Here is a 25571-nt window from a genome sequence, read left to right as displayed (position 1 = left end):
AAATAACGCAGGAGAGTCAGGAGCAGATCGAACAAAAGTAGATGATAGTCTAAGCATTTAGAGATAATAGATTCGAATTTTCAGGCACGACTTGATTTTGATCTGTCGTTTGACCAAGATAACATTACGTGAATCTTAAGTAAAATCATACGAAGCATCGTTTGTAAGAAGTTTATTAAGAATGGAACAAAATGAACGCAGGAGGAGCCTTGGCATTAGGAGCTAAGCCTTGATCGCTTTGATGACGGCATGTCTTCGTCATCACTACTGGCGTCAGCACCATTTTCGTCACGTGACACGTCCTGAAATCAAATAGAATCAACAAACGGATAAATTCGAAGGAAAGTTTACCAAAGGTGTTGAAAAACGTTGTGATTTTTCGGAAGTCTGCTATAGCTGAAATTATAACTCTAGTTTTAGGCGTCAAAAGTAAATATAACCCATTACGCAAGCGCTGTTTTCTTCCAGGAAATAAACCAACTTAATCATTCAACCAAGTTCAACCTTGGCAGACAGAGCTTCCTGTTCGGCCAAACTGATGCGCAGCACGTCACTGCGTATCCGGAAGTCACGTGATGTTGGTAGATGATGGTTCCGCATGAAGTCGATCTTCGCTTTCCGTCCGAGCAGTATGAGATGGTGTTCGTGCTGTTCGATGGCGAACACAAGTCGAGCAATGCCCTTCATTTCTCGCAAAACCTTTGCCTGCACACAAACATCAATACTGTATGTAGAGGTTGTAAGAGACGTTGAAGCCAGAAAAAAGAATCTTACAAAAACCAGATACCAGTAACCGCTAGAAACTATACTTGCGCGAGCGATGGGATTCGAACCTACGACAGCAATCGCCTGTTGTCTCACAAAAATGATCCTCTCGAAAAGATTTTAGAAAACCTATTTGTGAACTTACATTCTAATGCCAAACACTTTTACAACATGGATCCTTTGGTACAAATATTCAAACACCTTTGAGTCCAAAAACGACTGTTTAGTTTTAGTGGATTCTGTAAATTGAAAGTTTTTTCACTTAAGAAGCGGACCCACAAACTAGCTTTATGCATTAAAAGTGTACAATTTATTTAATTTTTTGTAAGGCCTTGTTTCGATTTATGTACAGTTAAACGTTTCCTCGCCAAAGTGTTTCACCTTTCCCAAAGTAGACACCGGCAAAGAGGAGGTCGCCTTCTTTTTATTCTTCTTCGAGTCCTGTTTTGCTTTGACTGTCTCCAACCGTTCGGTCTGGGCCGACTCAGCGTATGTGATGAAACCATATATGGGTCGCATCAGCTCGGAGCCGATGAAGTTCGTGAGCTTTTCGAAGCGTGACGGCACGTGACCAAGACCCTGTCCGTACAGCCATTGATACTAGGAAAAAATGACATATAATTTTTGGTGTATTTCGGTGAAGACGTGCAAAACGTGGGTTAGCCATGCATATAATAATCCATTAGTAAACGCTGAACAGCCTTGCCAATATACCGACACAAATGTATATCAACACTATATGCTTGCGTGGTTAGAGTTAGTGATTGATGGGACGTGTACCCGGTACTCCGTATCGATGGTATCGAACGATTTCAGTTGTATCGATACTCGTACTCGGTATCGAAATATTTTGTCTCAGTTTTCGATATCAACGTGCGAGTACCGAAGGCCGATTTACAGTTTTTACACTGTAAGAATACAGGCAACTTTATGCCAATACTTGCTTCGGACAGCACAAAATCGGGAAAAAGTTCCGCAAAGTTACGTATATTTTTTTTCGCTATCGAATGGAGATTACATTTTTCTGTATGTGTGTGCACGCCTGTACCCCGGCCATTACAGATAAATAAGCCAGTGATATACAACTAAGTACGACAATGTACTTATTCGGTACTCGGTAATCGCACTCGGTATCGAAGGTATATACACGTGGTACTCGTACTCGGTATCGGTACTCGCTTTATAACCTGGTATCGTCCCATCACTAGTTAGAGTAACCCTCTTGTGCTTACATACAAAGTTCCTGTTCTCTCTTTAAATTCATAAACCTAGGCAAGTGGCGACAAAATGATCCAACAGAGTTGTAGAGTAGCAAGAAGCGCGACATGGGTTCATAAAATGTTACAATTTGCCGAGGATAAAAAAGGATTAAGTTGAAGGAGTACTGTTTACCAACCTTTTAATTTGCGGCACCCCAACAGATTTTTTTTGTTAGCGGTACGCTTGGAAATCTCTTGAGATACAATAAAGTGCAGCGGCATAGCGGTCAAAAACACTGATATATGAGACCCAGCCTAATATTATTACTTACAATAAAGGTCAACTTACGTATTTAGAAAGATTCGCAAGAAACGTGAAAACGGTGATGAAAGTTTTTAAAACGTTGTCGACGTTTGCAGCGCTTTGACACGAGCACTGAGCCAATTCCAATAAGCCGACAGCCATCGTACATACCCTGCCACATATTGAACCTGAAACACAAATCGATTTGTTACATAAAGAGCATCAGCTATCAATGTCTATTAACTCAATTTCAACATCGAAAAAGCTTGAGTGAGAACGTCAAGATTTACGTAAGAGCAACACATCGCATCGATTTTGTACCAAAAGCAGCCTTCTAATGATATTTCAGGTTAGGTAACACGGTTAGGTTGCGCGTTGCTAGGTGATATATTTTTGCTCAGTGACATAGGTGACCTTCTGCCTGCCGTCGGGCCTCGTGCAGAGAATCGTCGTCATCCACTAACTCGTCTTTGCTGCTCCCGTGCGCCACCAAGCGCCCCTTTAGATGGTGAAGAAGCCAATCACAGTCCGAGATAAGGTTTTCGGCGTGAGCGGATACTGCTACCTGTAAGTTCACGTTTTCTAATAATAAGCACGATTTTCGTTTTCGTTCTTTGAATTTGGAAAGTGGAGATTGGAGTATTACGTAAAATGTAATTGTCCAAAGACAAAGCTGCTGGCAAGGATATAATTTATGTTCGTAAATATACGTGATAGCGGGTAGACAGAAGTTTTAACATTATTACAACACTTACTACAGGGGTTTGTTTAAAACGCCAAGAAATTTAAATCGAACTTAAAGCATGGCATATTCACTTTTAACGAAATCAGTGTATTAAGATTCTATTTGAATGAGGAACTAAAGATGCCATCAGGTGAAATATATATACATATATATTCCACAATATTCGTCGACTGATTTTGTTACTAGAAAATATTATATTCTTAGTTATGTCTGAAAGGTTTTGGCGTGCTTCAAAAATGGCAAGAAGTGCACTTAGTGCTTACCAATACATACTGAGCGTTTTCGGATGAAACCAACTGATAAGTGGGAGGTTTTTCAGACGACTCCACCTCCTCTATTGATCCGAGTTCGGTTCGAAGATCGAAGCAGAGTTCACGGAAGCAAGTTTCAGCATAAGGTGAAATCCGCAAACTGCTGCTCAGATGACTTTGCAGGAGTCGCTTGGCGGCGTTGTGCTCTTCTGTGTCGTCATAGTAACAGGTAAACAATTTGTTCCCATTCGACAAAGTGGTGGCCATAATTTTAGTGTATGAAAAAGTTTGACTTTGAAGTCACGTTTCGGTTCCGAACTAATTAAATGTGTAATATTTTCTAATGCTATACAGAAAATTTCGGATAATCGCATAATCTGCTTAAAATCATCCCAAACAACCGTTTGCAGTGATTCCAGATAAAAAGCATGATAAACATGTTTTGCAAATTGACCAGAATCGACTCTATGTTCTTAAATGTTTTGAAGTCCACTATTACAATGCAGCTATATAATTCTACACTCTTGGTACAATTTCGGTGACTCGGACACACATTAAATTGTTTCTGACAATATGTTTTTTTGATGCTCAAATGTGGAATCGAACCATACTTAAAATAACATGTAATTTTTTTTCAGCAACTTACCGATCTTGTATTCCACGCACAGCTTATAGAACCACTCCGTGCACTGATGTAAAGTGTCGTGGATGGAGAGAGTGTACGCGACGTCAAACAGTGTGTCCAGTACGGAAAATAGTTCAGATAGAATTTTTCTGTGCACAGCCGACAACGGCGAGTTTTCTGGGGCGAGAAATGACATCACGATGCGCTGAAACCTTGTTGAAAAAAAAAGCAAAACGACTAGGTTAAGTGCCTCCGTAAATGGTCAAAGAATTCGTCTGAAACAATACAAGTTCTAGGAGTCGAGCGTTGCAATTTACAATGCTCGGTGGTCAATCAATGTCTACTAAACATCGTTTAATCGTTAATAAGGGATCAAATACGTTTACGTTACTTCATTGAACACTTTCTAGTGAAGGTTGGTGCTTACCTTGTTTTCGGGAAAAAAACACATTCATAGGAAAATAACCGTCATGCGAACAAAGTGCAAGCCGGGGTCAATATATTTAAAATAGTCATATTAAGCACGTTAGGTCAAGGCACATCCGGGTATTTTTACCTTTTAATAAGTTTAGTCACTTTGTCGCCCCCCTGTGTCCCGTCTGCATCTTCACCGCAAATTTCGGCCAAAAATGAGGAAAGTCTGCTTCGGTGCCTGCATTCGAACAAGCGAGCATTTTTTACCTTGGCGAAAACAAATTTTAGCATTTCTAGATGACTTAATCCAGTGGTTCCCAACGTTTTTCGACACATTCCCCCCTAACATCTCAAAACATTTTCGTTTCTCCCTAATATGCTACGTAGTAGATGCTAAACCATCATTTTGGGGTCTTTTTACAAAATTGGGTCTTTTATCAACTTCCCAGGTCATGCTCCCAGAGCTATTTACAAATCACTGTAAAATTAAAGTAAATTCCCCTCCTGGATTTTCAAAATTCCTTCCGGTTGGAAACCATCGACTTAATTTATTAAACACCACAATCTATGGTGCTGACAGACAGTTAACGAGTATTAAAAGTCAAACTCGTAACTTTAGATTCGTAAATAGCAAATCCAATTTTGTTTCCGTATTCGGCAATAACAGTTTAGTGCTGAACAGAAACATGTGTGGCGCTTAGCTTGGTTACCATGTACTGGTGAACTGCACTGCTGTATGAAACGATTCCAGACAAAGCAGAGTAACAGGGCACCGAGCAGGTTCATTTTTTTCCAACATGAATTTATGCAGACAAGCCCGGGCGAAGCGAGACACACAGCTGTAGACATCTTGCTTTGTTCCGCCTGCCAAAATAAATGCAGACATTTCAAGCGTTCTTGCTTCTGAGTTCTCAAAATGTTAAACCACGCAGTCATATATCATTGTTTAGGGTTTAGGCATTCAAACAAGAAAACTTGGAACTGATTTTCTGTTTGGGGGTGCAAACAAGAAATACAGCGCCGACGAGCCATTTTTACACTGGCAAATAATATTGTAAGACGTTTTTTTAAAAAAAAAAACGAGAGCTTTTCCATTACAAACAACACAAAGTCAGCAACCATTCCTTTTCTAGGGCTGGGTAAAAACTGCAAATGCACTGTTTGGCCAGTCTGCAAGCACTTTGTTGTGAATCCGCAGGGCCCGTGTGATTAACTGTTAACATTTATGTCACACGTAGAAAGTATCTGCAGCGCGTTCAGCCATTATCCACCATCATCTTTGACCTTCACTGTTTGTCATAGATGGATAATGGCTGAACGCGCTGCAGATACTTTGTGTTTGTTGCTCGGTGATTGCTTTAGTGCTATGGTGTCGCTATGTTTACTTTCACCAAGCGAAATGAACTGAACAAAACAACAAATTGTTGAAGTATTTTTTGCAAAGTTAAAGTCATTTTGGTTCGAATTTTTCCACAATTATTATGCAAATTTTTCCACAATTATTATGCAGAATCAAGTATGGTCTGATTCGGATGGTCCCGTCTTTCTTAATCCAACTCACATCTCAGTTAAATTTGAAAAAAAAATACACCATTACTTACATCCGACACCCGGGAACACTGAGTGATCTTTGGCGTGAAGCAACATTACATGAGTGTAATGCATTACGTATTTGAGAAAACTGTCGTTGGACGACAACGTCTCCACAGCAGATTCATTGTCCGTTGATTCGTCGCAAAATAAAGCTGAAAAGATTAAATTACAGAAAATTTTAACGTAAAGGCTGAAAAAAAAAACTAGTTTTCTCGAAGGTGGTCATACTGTAAACAAGATTGCAGTGGTTGGAAGCGGACATTGCTGACAACTGATTTTCTAGGAGAATTTTCCCGGAAAGATGTGAGCACTTGAGAGATTGGATAAAGTCGACAATTTTCTGGTAACTCTGATGTAGTTGTAAAACTTGGTGGACACTGTCCTCCCTTAAACGTCAATAAGTCACCATCAGAAAAAGTAAAATAAAGAAAGGAATTGTTATAGTATTACGTGAAATCGCAGCAAGTCAAGTTGTAGTCCATTAAAACTTGATAAATGTTCATAAACAAGCAAAGAACACTCGAGTTTTTCTGTCCCTCCTTTATGTTGTTTCCATACACCGACGATTTCTCCTGTAATATTAAGGATATTCAAGAACATGCATTAAATGGATGTTAGACGATAAAGAAACGCTATGCAACACTTATCAGGCAAACCAATGTGTAAGAAAAGCATTACAAAAATCATACTACGCCAGGCTCATGAAAACCTGTGTAGCTCACTTGGAAGAGCGCGAGTCCTGGAAAGACTGCCGTGGGTTCGAATCCCACCGCAGACTAGATTTTTCCCTGTGCCTTGCTATGTGGAAATGCTTGGGAGATCAGCTCGATTCGGTATCAAGCCTTTAATTTTATGGATGAGTATGTCGTGACCGCTGGTACACATGGACGCTTCAGGACTGATCCCAGTATGAATGTATTCTTCTTAGCTTATAATAACAGGATGTCCTTTCCATTGGTTTCAGAATGGCAAAATTATTTAAAAAAATTTCGCTTATATATAATTTCTACCAATTGATAATCTTCCATGTCACTTTTGCACATTCTCAGCGTCAAAGAGTCGAAAATTTCTCGAATGTTCTCATTGGTTACTTCATCAATGATTTCGTCATCATCTCCCAACTTGCCTTGGTGATTCATTCCCTGCACAATGCCAGTTTATTTTTGTATCTCAAATACGAGTTGAATGTAAAATGGATTTCAGTTAATGCAAAAGCATTACCTCGCGCAAACACATGTACGTAGCCATTAAAAGCACAGGCAGTGGTTCTTGCAAGTTACACGAATCCTGTGACACATATGTGCATTCCGATAATTTCAATGGAGGAATAAGATCATCTATGGATTCGTAGTAAAGTCTAAAAAGCAGATATAAAATTTCAAAGTAACTGAGAATGGAAAATATTTTCCAAATCAGTTTAATTTTATTTTTAAACCACAGAATAAAACATAATTAAAGATGAATAATGCCATTAAAACACAACAATAAAGTGAAGTATAAAACCATTAAATAGCAGATAATCTCCAGCGACACTGTTGTCTGTTGGAGGGTTTGTTATTGTTTATTATACTGGCAATTTCGAAATATATTGTTTTTACTTACTTCAGCTGTTTTATCAAACTGATCAAAATAAATGGCGCCAATCGTGGGTTACATTTCACAACTTCAACCAGTCCAGCATAGAGTTGAGATCGAACAGAGGATTGCTGCTTTAAACAGCGTTTGAGCGCTTGCAAGATCTCGAGACACAGAAGTTCGTTGCTCCTCGGTGGACTGCCTTGAGTTTGCACATCCACCTGGATTTGCTGTCGCATGCACAAATAACATTGATGGTTTAACATAAGCGCTATAGTTCGGAATATGCCTAAAGGGTAGGGGAAAAGTTGCAAGTATAACCGACAACATATGATGAAACATATTCATTCGGTACACGGCTGACTGCTAGAATTGCACACTTTATACCTATTTATACAAAGATATGAATTTATCTTGGAAATGAGTGGAAATGAGTTTTCATAAATTATGCGCACCTGACAATTATTTAGGTCGCAAGCAAAAAATTATTTAGTGCAAATTGCTGAACACTCACCGAACTGGATGTTGAGAATATGGATTGTGAAGATTGGCTGGATAATTGACTCAACGAAGTCATTTCTGATAGCGGAAAGGTTTTTAAAATTAACAAAAATCCGAAGACCGCTGAATGACGTGACTCCTTCTGCCTGCAAAAAGTATAATTGAAAACTTCAACCGAACCATACCAAATTACTGCAAAAAAACAGCAACACACTCAGTACACGGTGATTAGCATCGGCTTTACGAGAAAAAACGTGCATAAACCCAAGCTTCTAAATCTAAGGCCTCTATGAGGCTAATTGCGAAAAGTCGATCTCCCATGTGACTAAAAATCTTTTTTTTTCATGCAAAGGTGTAGATGTAGACTTTAAAACTTTAGGCTGAAAATCGAACCGACCCAAGGCTGCTTTACCAACTGATCTTCATAGGTTCGGTTACATTTACTTTGATAGACCCATACAACGCCGCACAATTCAGCTTCTTGTGAGCGAAGGTTTTAAATTGGGAGTAAAATTATTCTGAAGGTTTTTGTCATCCCTTGCGGATAAATATCAAAATAAAATGTTTTACATTACTCGACATGTGAAAGATGCGTTCCAGATCTGCACTGTCTGCAGCTTACAAACCAAGGTAAATATGCCACAAATGCACGTTAAATTTATTAGCTTGATGCTTTTATACTTTTGTTTGCATTTCATACGTTTTTAGCCCAGAAAAATGTGCTGTGTTGATGGTAGCCATTGTTGTGTAGTCTATTTTCTCGACATAAAAAAATCCTAAACATATATAGATTGCACCTGAACACTGTCCGAAATCTTAAGTGACACACAACTGGAAAAAGGTTTGGGAATCACCGTTCTTAAGCACTCAAGGAGTAAACGAAACAACTAGAATTTCTTTTTGATATGGTATTACCAATTTAACCTTTGAAAAAGTATGAAACCTAAATACCCTTACAAACTAACCTTGCAGAGAGAGATTTGCGAAGAGTGAGCATCAGTCCATCGCGAAGTGCAGCGCTAATTCGTATCAGCGGTAACAATGCAGTGAGCAACTTCTTTACATTAAACTCATGCATTAGAGGCAAATCTTCAAGCATATTTCTCACCTGTGTGGAAATATGTATGTTACAGTGCAAGGTATGATGCTTACTCGTTCATAAGGTGCAATGTAAAGCAATTCTGCTCGTTGGGACATCTTTAAATCTAAATATACAGGAAAATAAAATTATGGCTACATATCTAACAAATGTAAGGCAGATAAAAAAACACTTCAAAATGTTTCAGAACATAAAGATTTCTTTTAGATGAGTTATAAATGCTAATGTGCTTGTCATACCTGTGGCACTGTCTGTAGCAGAAGCTGTGGGTAGTTTTTCACAATTGCTCTCAGCAAATCTGCGACAGAAGTGAAAATGTTACCACATGACAGCAAATAAAATGTAGTCATAAAGCACATTAGTCAATATGCAAATGGGAGCTTGGACATGGTTTAGTATAGGGCTAGGCAGCACTGGCGCCCACTTACGGGGAGGCGGGGAGGCACCGCCTCCCCTGGTATCTGCGTCGCTTACTACGTCATAAACACGTTTTGTGTTAATTTACAAAATGATGACAGTTGTGTATTAAATGCACAGGCAACGACAGCCTAGTTTGAACAGAAAAACCTTTCTGAAAAATTTAAACAACGCACATTGTTACGTCACAAACGCATACTTTAAGTGTTACATGCAATGAGCCATTGGATAAAAACACGCAAGAAGTGTTTACTAAATGTCGGTCCGCAACATGGACACAAATTCAACATAACATCGTGACATCGGTAAACAATTTTTTTTTCTGGGTGAGCCAGATGATAAGAAAATGACAGTTGATGGCCACATAGCTTGCAACGCAGCGCCGTTTCGTACGTAATTGTTTACAAAGTGCTTTTGCGAGACCAGCAGGAGCTGTAATGTTATTAAGAGTCAGATAGCGCCACTGTCGAACAATAAAATTATTTGGTATAAGTTACTAACTACTCATTTGTTTCATCACAATTAACGAAGAAGGGCACCTGTTCGCGCACAGTAACGGAAGCATTGATACTTTAAGTCTTGTCTGTGATGTAACAAACTCTTTTTGGATCATTTTTATGCGTCCCGTGAAGTGTAAAACTAGGTAAACTTAAGCCCACATGTTGTTGTGGGAACACTTTCGTAGCAAATTAACTTTCAATGGTTAACTCGTTTGTTTCCAAAATGTCTTTTTAGAACAAATACCTTCGCGGGCTTTACTTTGGTATAACACCTGTTTTAAGATAAATTAAACTTAAAATGCGTTACATACAATTTGCTGCGTAAATACACAACATGGTTTAAACATACCGAACGACCTAGTAACGAGTAAACGATTATGACAATGGCTTATTTAGACGCGTGTGCGCCTTGTTGCGTAAAAAAAGCATTTTTGTAACAGTTGTTGCAGGAAAGAAAAAACGTAATATGGCTGGGTCGGTATCAGCCGCCTCAGTACAGAAACACACGGCAAAGGGTGTAACTAGCGACGTTGGGTGACGTCTGGGCTGAAAATAATTTTGTCTTTACAAATTCGGCCTCCCCGCCGATTTTAGCAAGTGGGCGCCAATGCTAGGCAGTATTACATACCAATGTACAAATATGCTGGGCTGTCGATACTGATGAGGATTCGGTTGATGACTTGAGCAACAATTTCCTTTCTTGATATCTCATGTAGTTTAAAGGTTTTGGCCAAAAGGTGACTTCCAAGGTCACAGGCACTTTGCTGGGGTGATGAAGTCTTGTGGACTTCTTGATCAAACGTTTTCTTGAACGGACCTGAATATGAATGTTTACATAATGCAACCATCTTCCCCCAATTTGTTTTATGTTCAGCAATAAAACATTATTAAACAAAGGGATCATCTCCACAACAGATGCTTCAGCTCCGGCTCAAAATGAATACATTTTAAAACACTAGATGAATCACAAAGTCTGTTTGACTTTCAGAGCTTGGCACGACCACTTGTCAAATTTTAAAGCTAAAATATTTCTTCAAGTTTTAGTAAAAACACATTAAATCTGTACAAGCACCAAAGTGTGTTAAATTCCTCTAGATCCCCTGGTTTAACCTCAATATAACACTGTAGGCAGATGTAACACAGATCATAGACTGATTAAAACTTGGCTGCATTTCTTTGTAAAGTTGTTATTGTTCACTGAATACATTTGTGTGGTGATGGTTTTCATAGATAGATTTTACAATCACATAGTAAATATCTGCTACCTTGCTTTGGTCCGTAGCTGGCCATCAAGTTGAACCCAAGGTCAACGGACCCAGAAATGACATGATCCCAACCATATGCAGAGTTCTTAACCTACAAATTATTCATTAATCAACATCATGCAATGTATTTGGAGGTTAATGCAAACTAACAAGCTTCAGAAGAAGTGTTTTGATGTCAGTCAATCGCTGTCTATGATCTTTGAGCCATTTGCGATCATTTGTTTTGTGTGTATCTTGGAAACACCTAAGAACAAAAACAAACTAATAATAATTAATAAATAGAGATAAACCAAGTTAAACCAGTACACAAAGACTTGACAGAGAGCACCAACAATTTCATAATTTTGATATTTTTTCACTCAGCCAAAAACTTTTCAATGTTATGTGTGAATAACCAAATGTTTTACCAAGAATACTGCAGGACAATAATCAAGGCATTTTTCTCCAGAAGCCAAGTTTTATCAAAAAATCAATTAAAACACTTAAGTTCTGTACAATGTAAAAATTAGTGATGCACCGAAGTTTCGGTTGGCCGAAACATTTCGGCCGAAACCGCTGTTTTCCAATGTTTCGGTTTCGGTCCGAACTTTTTTGAAAATTCGGCCGAAACCGAACTTTTTTATTGCATGGAATTGAGGCCTTAAAATTTCATTTACGCCCATACAAAACATCATTAATTAACTTTTTGTTGTATCTATGAAATACCAGCCACGTTGTCTGCAAAATATTAGATGTTTAGCAAAGTTTACCCATTGTGAAAGTGATTTTAGTTTGTCAAAATTGAGTTCATTCGCATCAACAACACAAGGTTCAGTCGAAACCATAAAAAAAACGGGGATTTTAGGTTCGGCCTGATTCGGCCGAAATTATTCGAGCAATATTGAGTGCAATATTGGCCATTTCTAGTATAGATGCATCCTTTTTTATTTACATTACAACATAGGGTTTTAAAGAAGTCACCGTACTTCAATACTAGAAGTCTCAAGTTACTTAGAGCTTCTTCCTGAAATCTGCTGTCTTGAGTCAGAGTCAAACCAACGGCCAAGAAAAATTCAGACAAAGTATCTGGAGATGCACTTTCCTTTGCACTCTGACAAATCAATGGTAGATTAGCATAATGTAATTTTCACATAATAGTACAAAACTATAGAAAAATATACCTTGATGAGTTTCATTATTCCTTTTCCCAAAGAGTGATTTTGCCGAAGAGTATTGCTTATATACAACAACACTGTTCCTTCCATGGATTTAAGATCATCAAAATCACAAGCACTTTTATGGGTTTCAGTGTCAACAATATCTTCTAAAAAATTGAAAGATTTAGGCAATACAATGAAATAATGTTCCTCCAAAATTAATTTAAGAACAGTCTGTGGCTGTCATGAGAAAACCCCATTTCATCAATTTTTGAAACACATTTACTGAAGTAGTTTAATACCAAACTTGGGTTTAGCTGCATGTATATGTCTAAAATAGCAAAGAAGCTTTTTGCTACTGCAATGAGCGACATGAAAAAATACTATTAACATAACACTGAATCTGTTTGAACAAATGGCAGGAATACATGGCAAACCAATTAAACACTTCATGGTTAAACAAGCTGTGAGGGAGAAACAGAAACCAACTGAGTAAAACAGAAACATGCCTCTTACATGAAAGAGACCCAAGAAACTTTTTTATTTACAGATGGCGAAATATAAATTTGCAGGTGTTGCAGATTATACATTAACACACACAGAAGAGGAGTAAAATGTTTTTCAATGCTCTAACATAGATTCTCACCAGTATTAAGCGAATTTTCAACTTGTGGAGCAAGGGTGTCTAGTTTATCAAAATGCAAAAGAATCCCTCTCAACACTGGATCAATCTTATTACAGGCGGTTGCCAATGCAATCAACTGATATATCAAAGGTGGAAGGGTCTGTCCAGTCATTTGTGATAACTGCTCAAGACATTTGGTAATCACAACCTTGGTTTCCTCAGCTGTGAGTGGTATGTCCCTGTAGTCAAATTAAAAAGAATTGACTTGATGTCATAAAAACTGCCAAATTAATGACTGTGGCAAATGAGGAATTAACCCTTAAGCTGCACAGCATTCCAATGTGGTATAAATTAAATTTAAAAAATAGTTAGATGCCAGTTTGAACACATAATTTTATCTTCGAATGTTTAGGAATTTTACTAATTAAATAAGTAGCTTACTTTAACATGTCAATTAGAGGAAAGGTAGTTGCTGCAGTCCAGGGCATTGAGCATATTTCACCTAACACATAGTGCTTGTATTCAGTTCCACACACAACTTCCGATGTTTTTTCCATTGTAAGTGATGTGTGCTGTTGAGCAATTTCCAAAAGCTAGAAAGGCATCAACATAATTAACAGTAAAAACAAATGATTGGCATTCAAATTAATCTTACCTTTGAAAAAATCTTTAAAGATTGACCCTGTCCAATACTATTGCTTCTTATACCTTCAAGCACAATTGTTGCTATTTCCACAATACTGTCTGGTGATAGGTTGCTTACCTAAAATCCACAAAAAATGTTGCCTTGTCTATGAAATTCATTACTGTTCTCCTTACTTCATGATTGAGGACACATATCAAATCTGTGTGAGGTTTGGTGTTTGTTGCTGCGTTACTGAGTGTGTGAATTACCTCCTTGAATGCAGATGTCAGCACAAGACCCCTTTTGATAGAATCCTTTTCACAACCTTACAAACACAAAATATAGGGATCTTATTTAACCATTAATCACATACATCATTTGCCTCACTAACATTAGATACATACTTTTTACTCAATCTAAATTGGGTCCCTATCTTTATCCAGTAGTAAAAAACACATGTGTACAAGCAAATTAGCATCAACATTTCGGTAAAGGGCATAGAGTGCATTGACAAATTTGAGGGAGAAAAGTCAGATTTGGAGTCCGAGTCAAACTTACAGTAAGGGTCTGAAATATTTGAACTCAAACTCTTACAGTTTAATATTCAGGGTCATTTAGCAACATTTACCCTGATAAAGACAAGAGTTGTTCTCTTTATAATAGTTGTTCCCTATAGGGAAGGGAACCCACAAGCCACAATTACTATTTACCAACATGTAAATCCGTCTTAAAACAAAAATTGACAAAATAATTAACATTGATGCTAACTGTATGTGTACCTAAAAGAATTCCCTTCAGCAAAGATGTGCTGTCATCTCCATGATCTTTTCTCAAATATTGCTGCAATAATTCTATGATGGAAGTTGTAGAAAGTCTTCCCACAGTAGAGTAAATTTTCTCCAAACTATTTTCATTGTACCATTTTATCAAGTCCACAGAAGACATTTTTGGTCGTGTCTTATGTCACTTGATATTCAGGACAGGTATGAGTTAAGATATAATTAACCCGATTTAACCTCTTTTATTTGGAAACCTTAAAAAATAACACACAAGAGTGGAAAAAGTGGCGGAAATTAGGTTTGATCTTTGGCTTTCATGTGTTACCAACGTTTATGTGGCTGAAATCAGTTAACATTACACAGCTAATCCAGTGACAAAGTTAATAACTTGAAGATAATTCAACTATGAACTCAACTTGGCTCAGTCAGATTTCCCGCCACATGTCATTGTTGACATCTCTGCGCTAAACTATCGACAACCATGTGATGCCGATAATTCCGGTATTCGTTCATAAATACCGGTATTCGTTCATAAAGCACTTTGTGAATTTGGGGTGGGTTACTTCTGATTATGAAATAGCCAAGCGACAAAACCAAATTAAAACAAAGAGTTTTCAACGTAGGTGATCGTTGCACATTATTATTTAATATGTAGTATTTCAGACAATCAAATTAATAAAAGATTAGCAAGGAACACGTCAATTGATTGACAGCTTGGCTATTTTTGCATGGAATCCTTGTTTTCCCACAATGCGCGACTTCTTCCGAGCAAAAACTCTTTTGACGTTATCAGGTCTTTTTGAGGAATACAATCGTCATCCGTTGAGCTCTTTTCTTTGTAAACTAATGGCTTGTTGATGTAAATGTCGTTGTTTGGGTGAACAAAGTACGCTAACGAACGACGAGCTGTTTTCAACAAATGTTCATTTTTGCCAACTACCACGCGATGTTTCTGCACAAGAAAACGTGAAATGTAGTTTGCTGCACAGAACACGTAAAAACTACAAGTGATACGAAACCGTAGATTTTAGCTTTCCTTTCGTCCAATGCTGCATTGTGTTTCCGATATTGACCATCACAGTGTCTGCTACCGGTGTAGCGTCCACGTAGTGGCCATCAACATGTTGCACCTTTACGTCACATACAGATCAATGAGCGCTTTGCGTCATACACAGAACGTTCAATATATGTCGGATACTTTTGCAAATGTTTTTACAAATCAAATTGCCAGCGATGTACAATAAAACGTATTCATTTTATTAAACAGACGGTTCGACAAAACAATTGTCATCATCAGTGAAAATATAATGTACAAGCGGAATATGTATAAATGCGCCGGTTTCCGCTTGTACATTATATTTTCACTGATGATGACAATTCTGCCGTCGTTTGGTAAAACCTAGTAACTGCAATTTTCAAGTTTTCGAGAAAAAGCACAAAACGCGTTTGATGTTGGTTAGCATCCAAAAATATTTTTTTGGTCTACCTGTTTGGTGTTTTTCACAAACATGTTACAGTAAAAAATTTTTGGCATACCTACGGTTCACGACATATTGTTAGTTTGTTTATTATCCATGAAAAAACGATATACTAGGTTTTACCGGATAAGAAATGCAAAACTAACTGAAATAAAATTTGGAAAAGTCTAGGCTCAGAACAATAGATGGATTTTTTTGCTTTATCACCCTCACAAATCAAACAGAAGCTTTTTATTTTTTTCATAAACTTTGTTATTACATTTAAGTCACCATTTTTCAAGCTGTTTGAAGAATACTGGAGTACAAATGTTCAGTCAAAAACCTTTTATTAGCAATAGCAACATGCTAGTGCTGAGGACCAATAAAAAGTATAATTGTTCAACAACATCACAAGTACATGGCAAAGATACTTTTACAAAACATGTCATAAACTTTTGTGAGTTCTTGATGTGGTTAACTTACCATGCTACAAAAGTCTAACATGAAAACATCAAGCAGTTTAACCATCAATTGAATGACACCCAAAAAAATGTTTTTACATAACAAATAAAAACATATAACATCTAGAAAGGTAGCTTTTTTATGTACATTTTATTTATAGATTTACTATACATTTGTCATTTTTTCTTATAACAGCATGTTGTCACAAAACTGGTAAATATAGTTTGTTAAACTACAAAATCTAGTTTCATTGTTTGTTTAGTATGGCTACCACACAAGGAAAGCTAATCTTGGACCTTTCAAAGAAAGAAAAAAAAGAATAAAGCTCCATGCAGCTTTCAGTAATTTTGGAAAAAAGGCTTGTTTGCCTTAAAAAGGTTTTGTCAATATTCTTTTTTCATTATTAAATTGTCATGTATTTACAAAACTAGTCAAAAAGAAAGGTAAAAAACACTATCAATCCAGATTTGCACCATTTAGTATATTCAGGAATAAACAATCAGTTTTTATTCCCAAATTTGTTTATATAAAACACTTTGCAAACTGTGAGCATGGCACCACAGCAACCAGGCAGTTCATACAGCAAATAGCAGGATATCTTTGCTCCAACATTGCAGTTTTGTGAATAGCGCCCTTCATGAATTTCCTTCTTCCAGCAAAGTCCTGCGACCAACAGTTTTTATAATATTTTTAGACATGAAAACTTATCAATATTAATAAAACATTGGAATGGTTAACTTTGAGATGAGCAAACTTAAATGATTATGTTTATCTGTTTGTGAACATTTATATTTTATAAGCAAAAAATCATCATTAACTTTTAACAACATAAATTAACATCATGCAAGGTTTCAAGCGTGAAAGAAAAATACCTGTAATAGGCTCAGCATGTAAACTTTCAAGCTTAGATGAAATTGTAAAATATGGATTTTCTTTGGTTAAACTATCTGAATCTTGGTCCAGTGGCACAATTCTTCCTAACCAAGAACTGTCATTTTTGAGCTGAAATAGTTTTGAATCCTGATCATTTGATGAGTTAAATGATGTTCAGTAGCCATGTCAGATAAGACTACAAATGACAACAACTACTCAGGTTATGATTAATATCATCCACACTTGCGGTTTTAATTTCAGCACAATAACCTGTTTCTTAATCTGATTCTGAGCCAAATCTATGTGTTATTTTTTGCTTATGGCTGTGGTGCTGAAAGTGTACTTACATGAACTATAATATTTCAAACTTTTATTCTCTTGGACATTAACAATGTGTTTCTAATCTTAACTTAAATTTCTACCTTAATCCCTTCAGAAGTGTAACCTGGCAAGCAAGTTTCTTAATCCAAACTTCCTGGAAACTGGAGCTTCATTCTTTGTTTTATTTAAGGGCCAAGATTAGTTTCCTCTTGTGGTAGCCATATTAAACAAACACTGAAACTGGATGGTATAGTTACAGCTAAACAAACTTAAAATACCGGTATTTACTTAATAGCAAACAAAACTAAATCACAATGCCAATAGATAAGTAAACAAGGCGACAACAAGCAGCTGTCAGAAAAAAGTTGTCACGTGATGAACTCGACCGTCATGATTGGTCAAACAGCAATACTAGGTTTTGCCAAATACTTTTAGCGTTGTGTTTCACTTACTAGGTTTTTTTAACCGTAAATATATCGATAACTAGATATCTTTCAAATTCCAAATTTTAACACAGAAAACTAGCCAACATTAAGTAACCATTCCACTAAAAAAACGCATTTTGAAAAATATGTCGCTTACTAGGTTTTTCCAAAAGACGGCAGAATTGTTTTGTCGAACCGTCTGTTTAATAAAATGAATACGTTTTATTCTACATTGCTGGCAATTTGGTTTTTATTAAAGCTACTATTTAAGTGCGTGTCTTGTGTAGCCTTCCTAAGTTTTTGCAAACATTTGAGAAGAAAATTGGTATGCACACCAAGACAAAATATGGTACTTTAGTTGACCACTATACTCGCCTGAAGTCCACCGATAAGGTCTTGATACACCAATGTGATAGAAGTAAAGTCAGAATGTTCCAAAAGCCGTTGTTGTCCTGGCTTTAATTCTTTTGTGACGGGTGGGTAATATAGCGTACGACCCGTCACAAATGTTTCTTTCGAGTGCATGTTGCTGTGGCATTTGTTGAAAAACTCCTCATCCTATAAAAGAAGTTGGCACAAAAACAGGTCATAAATGAGAAAATTTCGATTCGGAGATTACCTCCAGTTCTAAACCAATGCCTAAAGCAAGAAGAATACGGAGGGCTAGTTTTTTCGAAAGCTCCATGAATTCAAGCATTCCTTTAGAAAATCCTGGTGCAATGTCATCAGGCCAAACGTCCTCACTACGATCAAACGAGGTGCCGTCAACATCAAACGCTTCTTTGTAGTCGCACGGCAGATCAGGATTAAATCTACAGAAAACAGGCATTGTTGACGTTGACATCAAATCAAGGTATAAATGTGTGCAGTGTAGGCTACCTTTCTTTGTCAATGCCAACGTAGCCAAAAACTTGCCCCGGCTTTTTGCAGTATCTTTCCTTTTCTTCGATTTGTCTTGCAAAAAACTCAGCCGTTATATCGTTGAGTTTCTCGAGAAAGGTGCTACAGAATAAAAGGTACTGTTACAGTAACTGCATGGTATTCTTTGCGTACTGTAATTTTTTTGTTTGGTAAACTGGAAACTAGTTTAAATTTTCATCGGACGTTATAGGCTATTTGGAATTTATGTGACAAATTTGCTATGCATGTATAATAAAAAATGAAATCAACATTATATTAGGATATGAGTAACATCAAAAAAAGAAATCATGTTGATATAATATATAAAAATATGGATGATTTTTTTGAAATTATTTTTTCTGGCTGTGCTCTAGCGGTTGTCGAAAGTTTTTGGAATCTGCTGAATGTTTAGGCTGTCGCATTTAATGTTTGTGTGTGCATGCCAGCCTGCGCGTGTGCACTCGTACAGTTACACGCTTCTTCATCAAAGCGTTTGTTAAAACTGGTGCAATTTGTAAACAATTGAACCTAATTTGCACAGTAAGTTGTGTCCGTTAAGAGATAACTTGAGCTGGACTCCGTAATACAAACTATACTTAGTAAAATGCCTTATTTACCCCTTTATTCCTGTGTTTTTAAGGTAAACGAAGCCAACATCGGAAAAAGCTTGCACAAGCAAATCTCCCACTGCATGCAAGTTTTTATGTAAACAACTTTCTTCTTCTAATCCACATGTTTCAAAGTCGATTATAGGAATGTAACTGTCGGCCATTTCTTCTGTCACAATATCCCGTATGCTGGTTTATACCTAAGAGTTAGCAGGTCACTTGTGTCACTTAAAAGTCTCTTCTAGGGTCTACTCTAGACAACACATGTTAGTGACTCTCACAGAAGCTCTATGGAGCATAAACTTACGATCAGCTAAAGCGACAAATATGTTTTATTGACATGAGCACACTTTGCGAACGATTTGAATTGCTCGTAAAATTGATTGCAACACACAGTGCAATGTTACACGTGACGTTACTGGTGTTGCGCAATTGTGTTTGACAGTTTTCACTCTGTGTGCAAGCAGAGCAATATAAACCACAAGTATCAAGAAAATTTGTTACACAAAACTTAATTAGTAATAATTCAGAAGCTAAACTGCATTCACAAATTGACAGTAATCTGCAGCAACACTGACTGCGGGTTGTGACGCGTCAGAAAGTAAACACGCTACGATACACTTTGCCGCATGATGAATTTACACTTACGTTTGTGACATTATGTGAGGGTTAATGATACATTATGTTTCGATCGACAATTTTGACAATGTGGTATATATTATATATACACCCTTTACCTTGGGAATCAATACAACGATCATGTAGTGCAGGGGTCGGCAACCTTTTAGGCAACGCGTGCCAATTTACTTGTAAGGCTGAATTTTACAACAATGGCATGATAAACACTATGAACAAGCAGTGTAACAGGTTAAAATGTTACTCCAATATAAACAGGGCAAATCGGTTGGCGTGCCATGAAAAACCAGCCCGCGTGCCAACCTTGGCACGCGTGCCAGGGGTTGCCAACCCCTGATGTAGTGCATTTCTTACTGACAGTAGAAGTAGAGGTGCTTGTTAAAGGCGATTAAGGGCGTACGTTAAAAATTTCATTCAGAATTACACTTTTTCCAGAAATTGGGTATTCGCGTACGTATTTCATTGCATCAACATTTTAAAATCTTTAACACTAACACTTTTTAAAAATGTAACCAGTGAATATTTCATGAAGAAAAAAGAAATCAATATTTATAATCCGTTTGCATATCACGTTGTTGTGATGTACCAAACAAATTTATAATTTCCCAGTTTATGTCTCCACCTCCCACAAAGCGCGCGACTTTTTCATCAAATATTCCTTTGATGTTATCAGCTTATCCTGGGAAACATTGCACATGTCATTCAGGCTTTCATCTTTGTACTCCAGTGGTTTGTTAACATAAACATCGTTGTTGGGATGCACGAAGTAAGCCAGCGATCGTCGAACAGATTTTAACAAACATTCATTTTCCGGCACAATAACGCGATGTTTCTGCACAAAGTAAAATCGGTTCAGTGCTGGTCTTTTTTGTGTGATAACATCTAAAAAATAGCCTACTGTAGATTTCAGTTTTCCTCCGGTCCAATACTGCATTGTGTCACCAATATTGACCAATACAGTTTTTTCAACGGGCGTTGCGTCCACGTATTCTCCGTTTACGTGTTGTACCTTGAAACAAGCGGAAGATTGTCTGTGTTTGCCTTTAAGTCTATACCAGTGGTTCCCAACCTTTCGTGGACCATGGCCCCCTTAAAGTAACTTTTTGGCCTCGTGGCCCCCTTCAAGTTACCATGTAGGACCTGTGGCCCCCTTGAAATGTAGATAGCAATCTCGCGTTGGAATGCGGTATTAATTTTGGCCTTAAACTGGTCTAATAGAGTAAATGAGCGTGATAAACCTCATTGTAAACAAATAGTATGTGAAATAGTCGATTAAATTCGGGAATAAAGTTAAAGTGAAAATGACTTTTGGTGGGTGTTTCTTGTAAATCTACGCCCGTGACCCCCCGGAACATAGCTCGCTTCGTGGTCTGTGACATAGCCCCATGACTTTTTACCATTTTTTACAACCATCTAAACACAGTTTTGATGTAAGGAGTCCAAAAACTAACAAAAAGTGAGAACCACAGGTGTAATAGGTGCAATTTTAGCTGGAAGCAACCAAACAAAAAGCTTTTTGTTGGAACTATTCAACAATATGGGCAGTTACGCTGGAATTACTCGGATTAAAAACGCTTTCTGACCTGAAGCCCACCGACCATGTCTTGGAAAACCAGAGAAATCGAAGTGAAATCCGAATGTTCAAGAAGTCGCTGTTGACCTGGTTTCAGTTCGTCGTTGATAGGTGGGTAGTACAAAGTTCGACCAGTTGTATATGTTTCCCTTGAATGCATGTCGGAGTGACATTTGTAGAAGAACTCCTCATCCTATTTAACAAACAAACAAAACGATTTGTTTAATCATAAATAGATAGGTCTTAACCGCAAAAGTAGATCTATGTCCCATACCTTAAGCTCGAGACCAATAGCCAAAGCATGTAAAACACGAAGAGATAGTTTTCTGGAGCGTTCCATAAAGTCCAGCATGACATTGGAGAATCCAGGCGCAATGTCATCTGGCCAATCTTCCTTCTTTCGGAAAAATGATGCGCCATCGGCGTTAAAAGCTTCCTTGTAATCTCGGGGAAGGTTGGGATTAAAACTGTTAAAGCGAGTGCAACTTATAACTTATAGACTACTGCAAATATTAAACGGTATTTTTTACCTTTCTTTGCCGATGCCAATGTACCCGAAATTGGTATTTGGCTTTCTGTCGTACCTTTTCTTTTCGCTGGAAAGACTTGTGAAAAACTTTTCAGTTACGTCGTTGACTTCTTTAAGAAAGTCACTGAAATTTAAATTTGTGTGTTGGAAACAAATTGCAGAGATTAATTGAAAGACTGTCAGTAACCTTATTCGAGCTGCATACAGCAGCATAAACAGAGTTACGACATAAGATATTGAATTTCAAAAATAACGTTGCAAAATACAATGCAGCAAAAGTGCAAATACAAGGATTTAAAAATAAAGAAACTGAAAGCAACAGTTGTCGAACAAATTAACCATGTTATAATAAACCTGCTTATTCCTGTGTTTTGAAGGTAAACAAATCCGACTTCAGAACAGGCATGTACTAGAAGCTTTCCTAATGCCTCCAGGTCTTCATGTGAGTAAGTTGCTTTTTCCAATCCACACGTTTCAAAGTCAATGATCGGAATGTAACTTTTTTCTATTTTTGTTTCCATATCTTCTATATTTTAAGCACTAAAGTACAGTATGATGTGGTCAAAACAATTTGCATTAAATACCGGTAGAACCTATTGATCCTAAGCTACAACAGGTGAAATCTGATAAACCGCAAGCTACAGATTCTGGACGCGCAATAAAATTAGCTGACGTGCCTTTTGATGAAAGCAACCGTGCGACCATGTGTGCGTAAATGGTTAACACATCATTCGGCTGAATTCCAAAATGTTTTCGCATAAATGCCCTTTTTCTAGTAATGTCCGTTAGGTCTGTGACTTGCCAGCGATTCAAATGAATGTACTACAAGGCAATCAACCGAATCTTCTTGTTTCAACGACATTTCTCTAGCCCAGGGGTCGCCAACTCGCGGCCCCGGAGCCGCATGCGGCTCTTTGATGTCTCTCACGAGGCTCAGTTTTTGAAATTACCAAATGTTTTGATTACACATTCTGTGACGATTATACCAAACACAAAGACGGAAATAAAAAAATGCACTGCAATAATATGAGCGAACCCGCTTCTAGTAGCCACAATTAACCGCGTCTATATATAGAGTGATAACTGCGAAGTAGTGCTGGATTGTTTGTTTGATGTTTTGGTTGGTCGTGAATAAATGTAAAAGAAGATCCCGTTTGCACGGTTACGCAAAAGATTTGGGACTGACTATGGAAGTTCTTTTAACAGCTAACGCTCGTGTACTCTGATCGGCAGCAAACCTCTTCTTTTACATTTATTCACGACCAACCAAAACATCAAACAAACAATCCAGCACTACTTCGCAGTTATCACTCAATTCTATCTTATTCTATGTATATGTTATGTTATATAGATGGGCGCTCTTATATAGCATGCGTAACAATAACGGGGAAAAAGGCGTTAACTCGCTGTGACGATTTCCTTCAGATAAAACAATGATGACTTGCACCCCGTAACAGCGCGACCTGATAAGTTGGCACATTGAACACATAAACAAAAGAAGTGGTAGTGTGAACGGCGATTCGCAACAAAAGACTTGACCCACACAGTAAACCTCAAGCGGTTGCGGGATAACGTCGCTTGAGAACTGGGTTGCGAGATGATGTCATGGGGCGGTCTAGACTCTAGAATATTTGTGACACAACCCCGTTTTTAAAAGGAGATCTTCTTCAAACAAGAAAATCTCGCGCAATCTGACACAAATGTTCCCACAACTCATCAGTGCCATCCGAAAGTCAAAGCTCTTGCTTGCTGAAGATATCGCTTTTCCTATCCAATGTTTTCTTTCGTTGCCTTTTCCCTGCTTACGTCTGCACCGGAGCCACGTGTGGAAATCCCCCTGATAGCGACATGGCTTCGAATCTCGGAAGGACGATTGCGCAAATTCGTTTCCTGACTGCATTTGTTGTTTCATCTGTTGGCGGGTTGGCAAGAACGACGGGAGACGGGTAAACGGGCTTGACACGTTACTCTCACTGGTCGGCGCCACGACAGTACGTGTAACGGTGCTCTTCTCCGTCGTCTGGTTTGAAGAAACCGTCTCGCCTCCCTCCACTGAATGCAGTTGTACGTTAACCAGCTCCTGAGATAACTCTGCTTGTTGCCCAACGGTCATCGTCTCAGGCGTGGCGTTTTGCTTCGTCGCTTGTTGTGTCGCAGAAGCCGACTCTTCTTTGTCACACATCTGCATTTCCTCTTCAATGCATCCCTGCGAAGCATCCTCGTCATGCTGGTTAAACAGAGCATGAGCCTCGGCGCTGTCCGCTGCTTTGCTAATTGGCCCTGGAATGCGCTCTTGTTCATCCTCCACCAGGTGGACACGATCCGGGTCGACTGACTTGTTCACACAAAGCTTATGCGCGTACGTCAGGTGCTCTGGACACTCGGCCACATTAGATGTCACCGTGTTTGCTTTTTCTGCACGGCGGTTCATAGCTTCCAGCTCAAGCTCAAGCTTCTTCATCGCCAGCTCGTGCTCCATGGCTTGGCTTCGTTGCCGTTCTTCCCTTTCGGCCTCAAGGTTTCTCTGCCGTTCTTCTCTTTCGGCCTCAAGGTTTCTTTGCTCGATCTCACGTTTTTTCTGTTCAGCCTCACGATTAGCCCTTCGCTCTTCACGTTCATTCTCATGGTCCTGTTTCACCTGATCATCTACATACTTGCGTAGCTCTTCGTCAACGAGCCCCAATTGCTTCCCTAATTGCACGTACTGCAATCCAGACGCCATTGCCGATCTTACAGGGGTTAGTGTTCAACTTCGCGTTTTTAAGTCAGATCCCGGACGAGCCCCCAGATGTCACGTTCCCGTTTGCACGGTTACGCAAAAGATTTGGGACTGACTATGGAAGTTCTTTTAACAGCTAACGCCCGTGTACTCTGATCGGCAGCAAACCTCTTCTTTTACATTTATTCACGACCAACCAAAACATCAAACAAACAATCCAGCACTACTTCGGAGTTATCACTCAATTCTATCTTATTCTATGTATATGTTATGTTATATAGATGGGCGCTCTTATATAGCATGCGTAACAATAACGGGGAAAAAGGCGTTAACTCGCTGTGACGATTTCCTTCAGATAAAACAATGATGACTTGCACCCCGTAACAGCGCGACCTGATAAGTTGGCACATTGAACACATAAACAAAAGAAGTGGTAGTGTGAACGGCGATTCGCAACAAAAGACTTGACCCACACAGTAAACCTCAAGCGGTTGCGGGATAACGTCGCTTGAGAACTGGGTTGCGAGATGATGTCATGGGGCGGTCTAGACTCTAGAATATTTGTGACAATGTCAAACCTCACATAACTGAAATGATGGCGAAACACAACTATTCTGCACTAATTGCCTGGTAGATAAACTTATGTTTTT

General features: G+C 38.3%; 4 protein-coding genes across 7 annotated transcripts; all 4 read right to left on the bottom strand.

Moving 5' to 3' along the window:
• Positions 1–157: 157 nt before the first annotated feature.
• Positions 158–14587, bottom strand: LOC145222563 (Fanconi anemia group I protein-like). 2 transcript variants are annotated; one of them, XM_080088707.1, is made up of 28 exons: positions 14419–14587; positions 13834–13964; positions 13670–13777; positions 13456–13607; positions 13036–13253; positions 12414–12556; positions 12219–12343; positions 11404–11497; positions 11254–11344; positions 10617–10805; positions 9311–9369; positions 8938–9080; positions 7986–8118; positions 7499–7701; positions 7118–7253; positions 6907–7038; positions 6347–6468; positions 6125–6282; positions 5905–6048; positions 5014–5167; positions 4446–4541; positions 3911–4101; positions 3277–3473; positions 2683–2833; positions 2314–2456; positions 1147–1365; positions 505–705; positions 158–302 (listed from the first exon to the last, which is right to left on the bottom strand). In XM_080088707.1, the coding sequence occupies exons 1-28, from the start codon at positions 14582–14584 to the stop codon at positions 216–218; spliced, it is 4086 nt and encodes a 1361-aa protein (XP_079944833.1). In that variant the 5' UTR covers positions 14585–14587; the 3' UTR covers positions 158–215. The 2 variants fall into 2 exon arrangements, with proteins under 2 accessions (XP_079944833.1, XP_079944834.1); XM_080088708.1 differs by lacking the exons at positions 158–302; positions 505–705; positions 1147–1365; positions 2314–2456 and having other exon boundaries at positions 2766–2833; positions 3287–3473.
• Positions 14588–14966: 379 nt separating this feature from the next.
• On the bottom strand, positions 14967–19628 carry LOC145222570 (uncharacterized). Of its 2 annotated transcripts, XM_080088718.1 has the most exons (6): positions 19474–19628; positions 18836–18958; positions 18576–18768; positions 18332–18514; positions 15438–15548; positions 14967–15370 (listed from the first exon to the last, which is right to left on the bottom strand). In XM_080088718.1, exons 1-6 carry the CDS (start codon positions 19626–19628, stop codon positions 15137–15139), a joined length of 999 nt encoding a protein of 332 aa, XP_079944844.1. In that variant the 3' UTR covers positions 14967–15136. The 2 variants fall into 2 exon arrangements, with proteins under 2 accessions (XP_079944844.1, XP_079944845.1); XM_080088719.1 differs by lacking the exons at positions 14967–15370; positions 15438–15548 and adding an exon at positions 16206–17000.
• Positions 19629–19778: 150 nt separating this feature from the next.
• On the bottom strand, positions 19779–23378 carry LOC145222569 (uncharacterized). Its single transcript, XM_080088717.1, has 6 exons — positions 22557–23378; positions 22204–22326; positions 21948–22140; positions 21684–21866; positions 20999–21109; positions 19779–20932 (listed from the first exon to the last, which is right to left on the bottom strand). The coding sequence occupies exons 1-6, from the start codon at positions 22721–22723 to the stop codon at positions 20711–20713; spliced, it is 999 nt and encodes a 332-aa protein (XP_079944843.1). The 5' UTR covers positions 22724–23378; the 3' UTR covers positions 19779–20710.
• Positions 23379–23439: 61 nt separating this feature from the next.
• On the bottom strand, positions 23440–25508 carry LOC145222568 (uncharacterized). 2 transcript variants are annotated; one of them, XM_080088716.1, is made up of 2 exons: positions 24754–25508; positions 23440–24720 (listed from the first exon to the last, which is right to left on the bottom strand). In XM_080088716.1, exons 1-2 carry the CDS (start codon positions 24922–24924, stop codon positions 23818–23820), a joined length of 1074 nt encoding a protein of 357 aa, XP_079944842.1. In that variant the 5' UTR covers positions 24925–25508; the 3' UTR covers positions 23440–23817. The 2 variants fall into 2 exon arrangements, with proteins under 2 accessions (XP_079944842.1, XP_079944841.1); XM_080088715.1 differs by having other exon boundaries at positions 23440–25508.
• Between the last annotated feature and the right edge of the window lie 63 nt (positions 25509–25571).

This window comes from Phallusia mammillata, chromosome 4, assembly GCF_965637545.1.
Source record: "Phallusia mammillata chromosome 4, kaPhaMamm4.hap1.1, whole genome shotgun sequence".
NCBI lineage: Eukaryota > Metazoa > Chordata > Ascidiacea > Phlebobranchia > Ascidiidae > Phallusia > Phallusia mammillata.
This window is presented reverse-complemented; position numbering and strand designations above follow the sequence as displayed.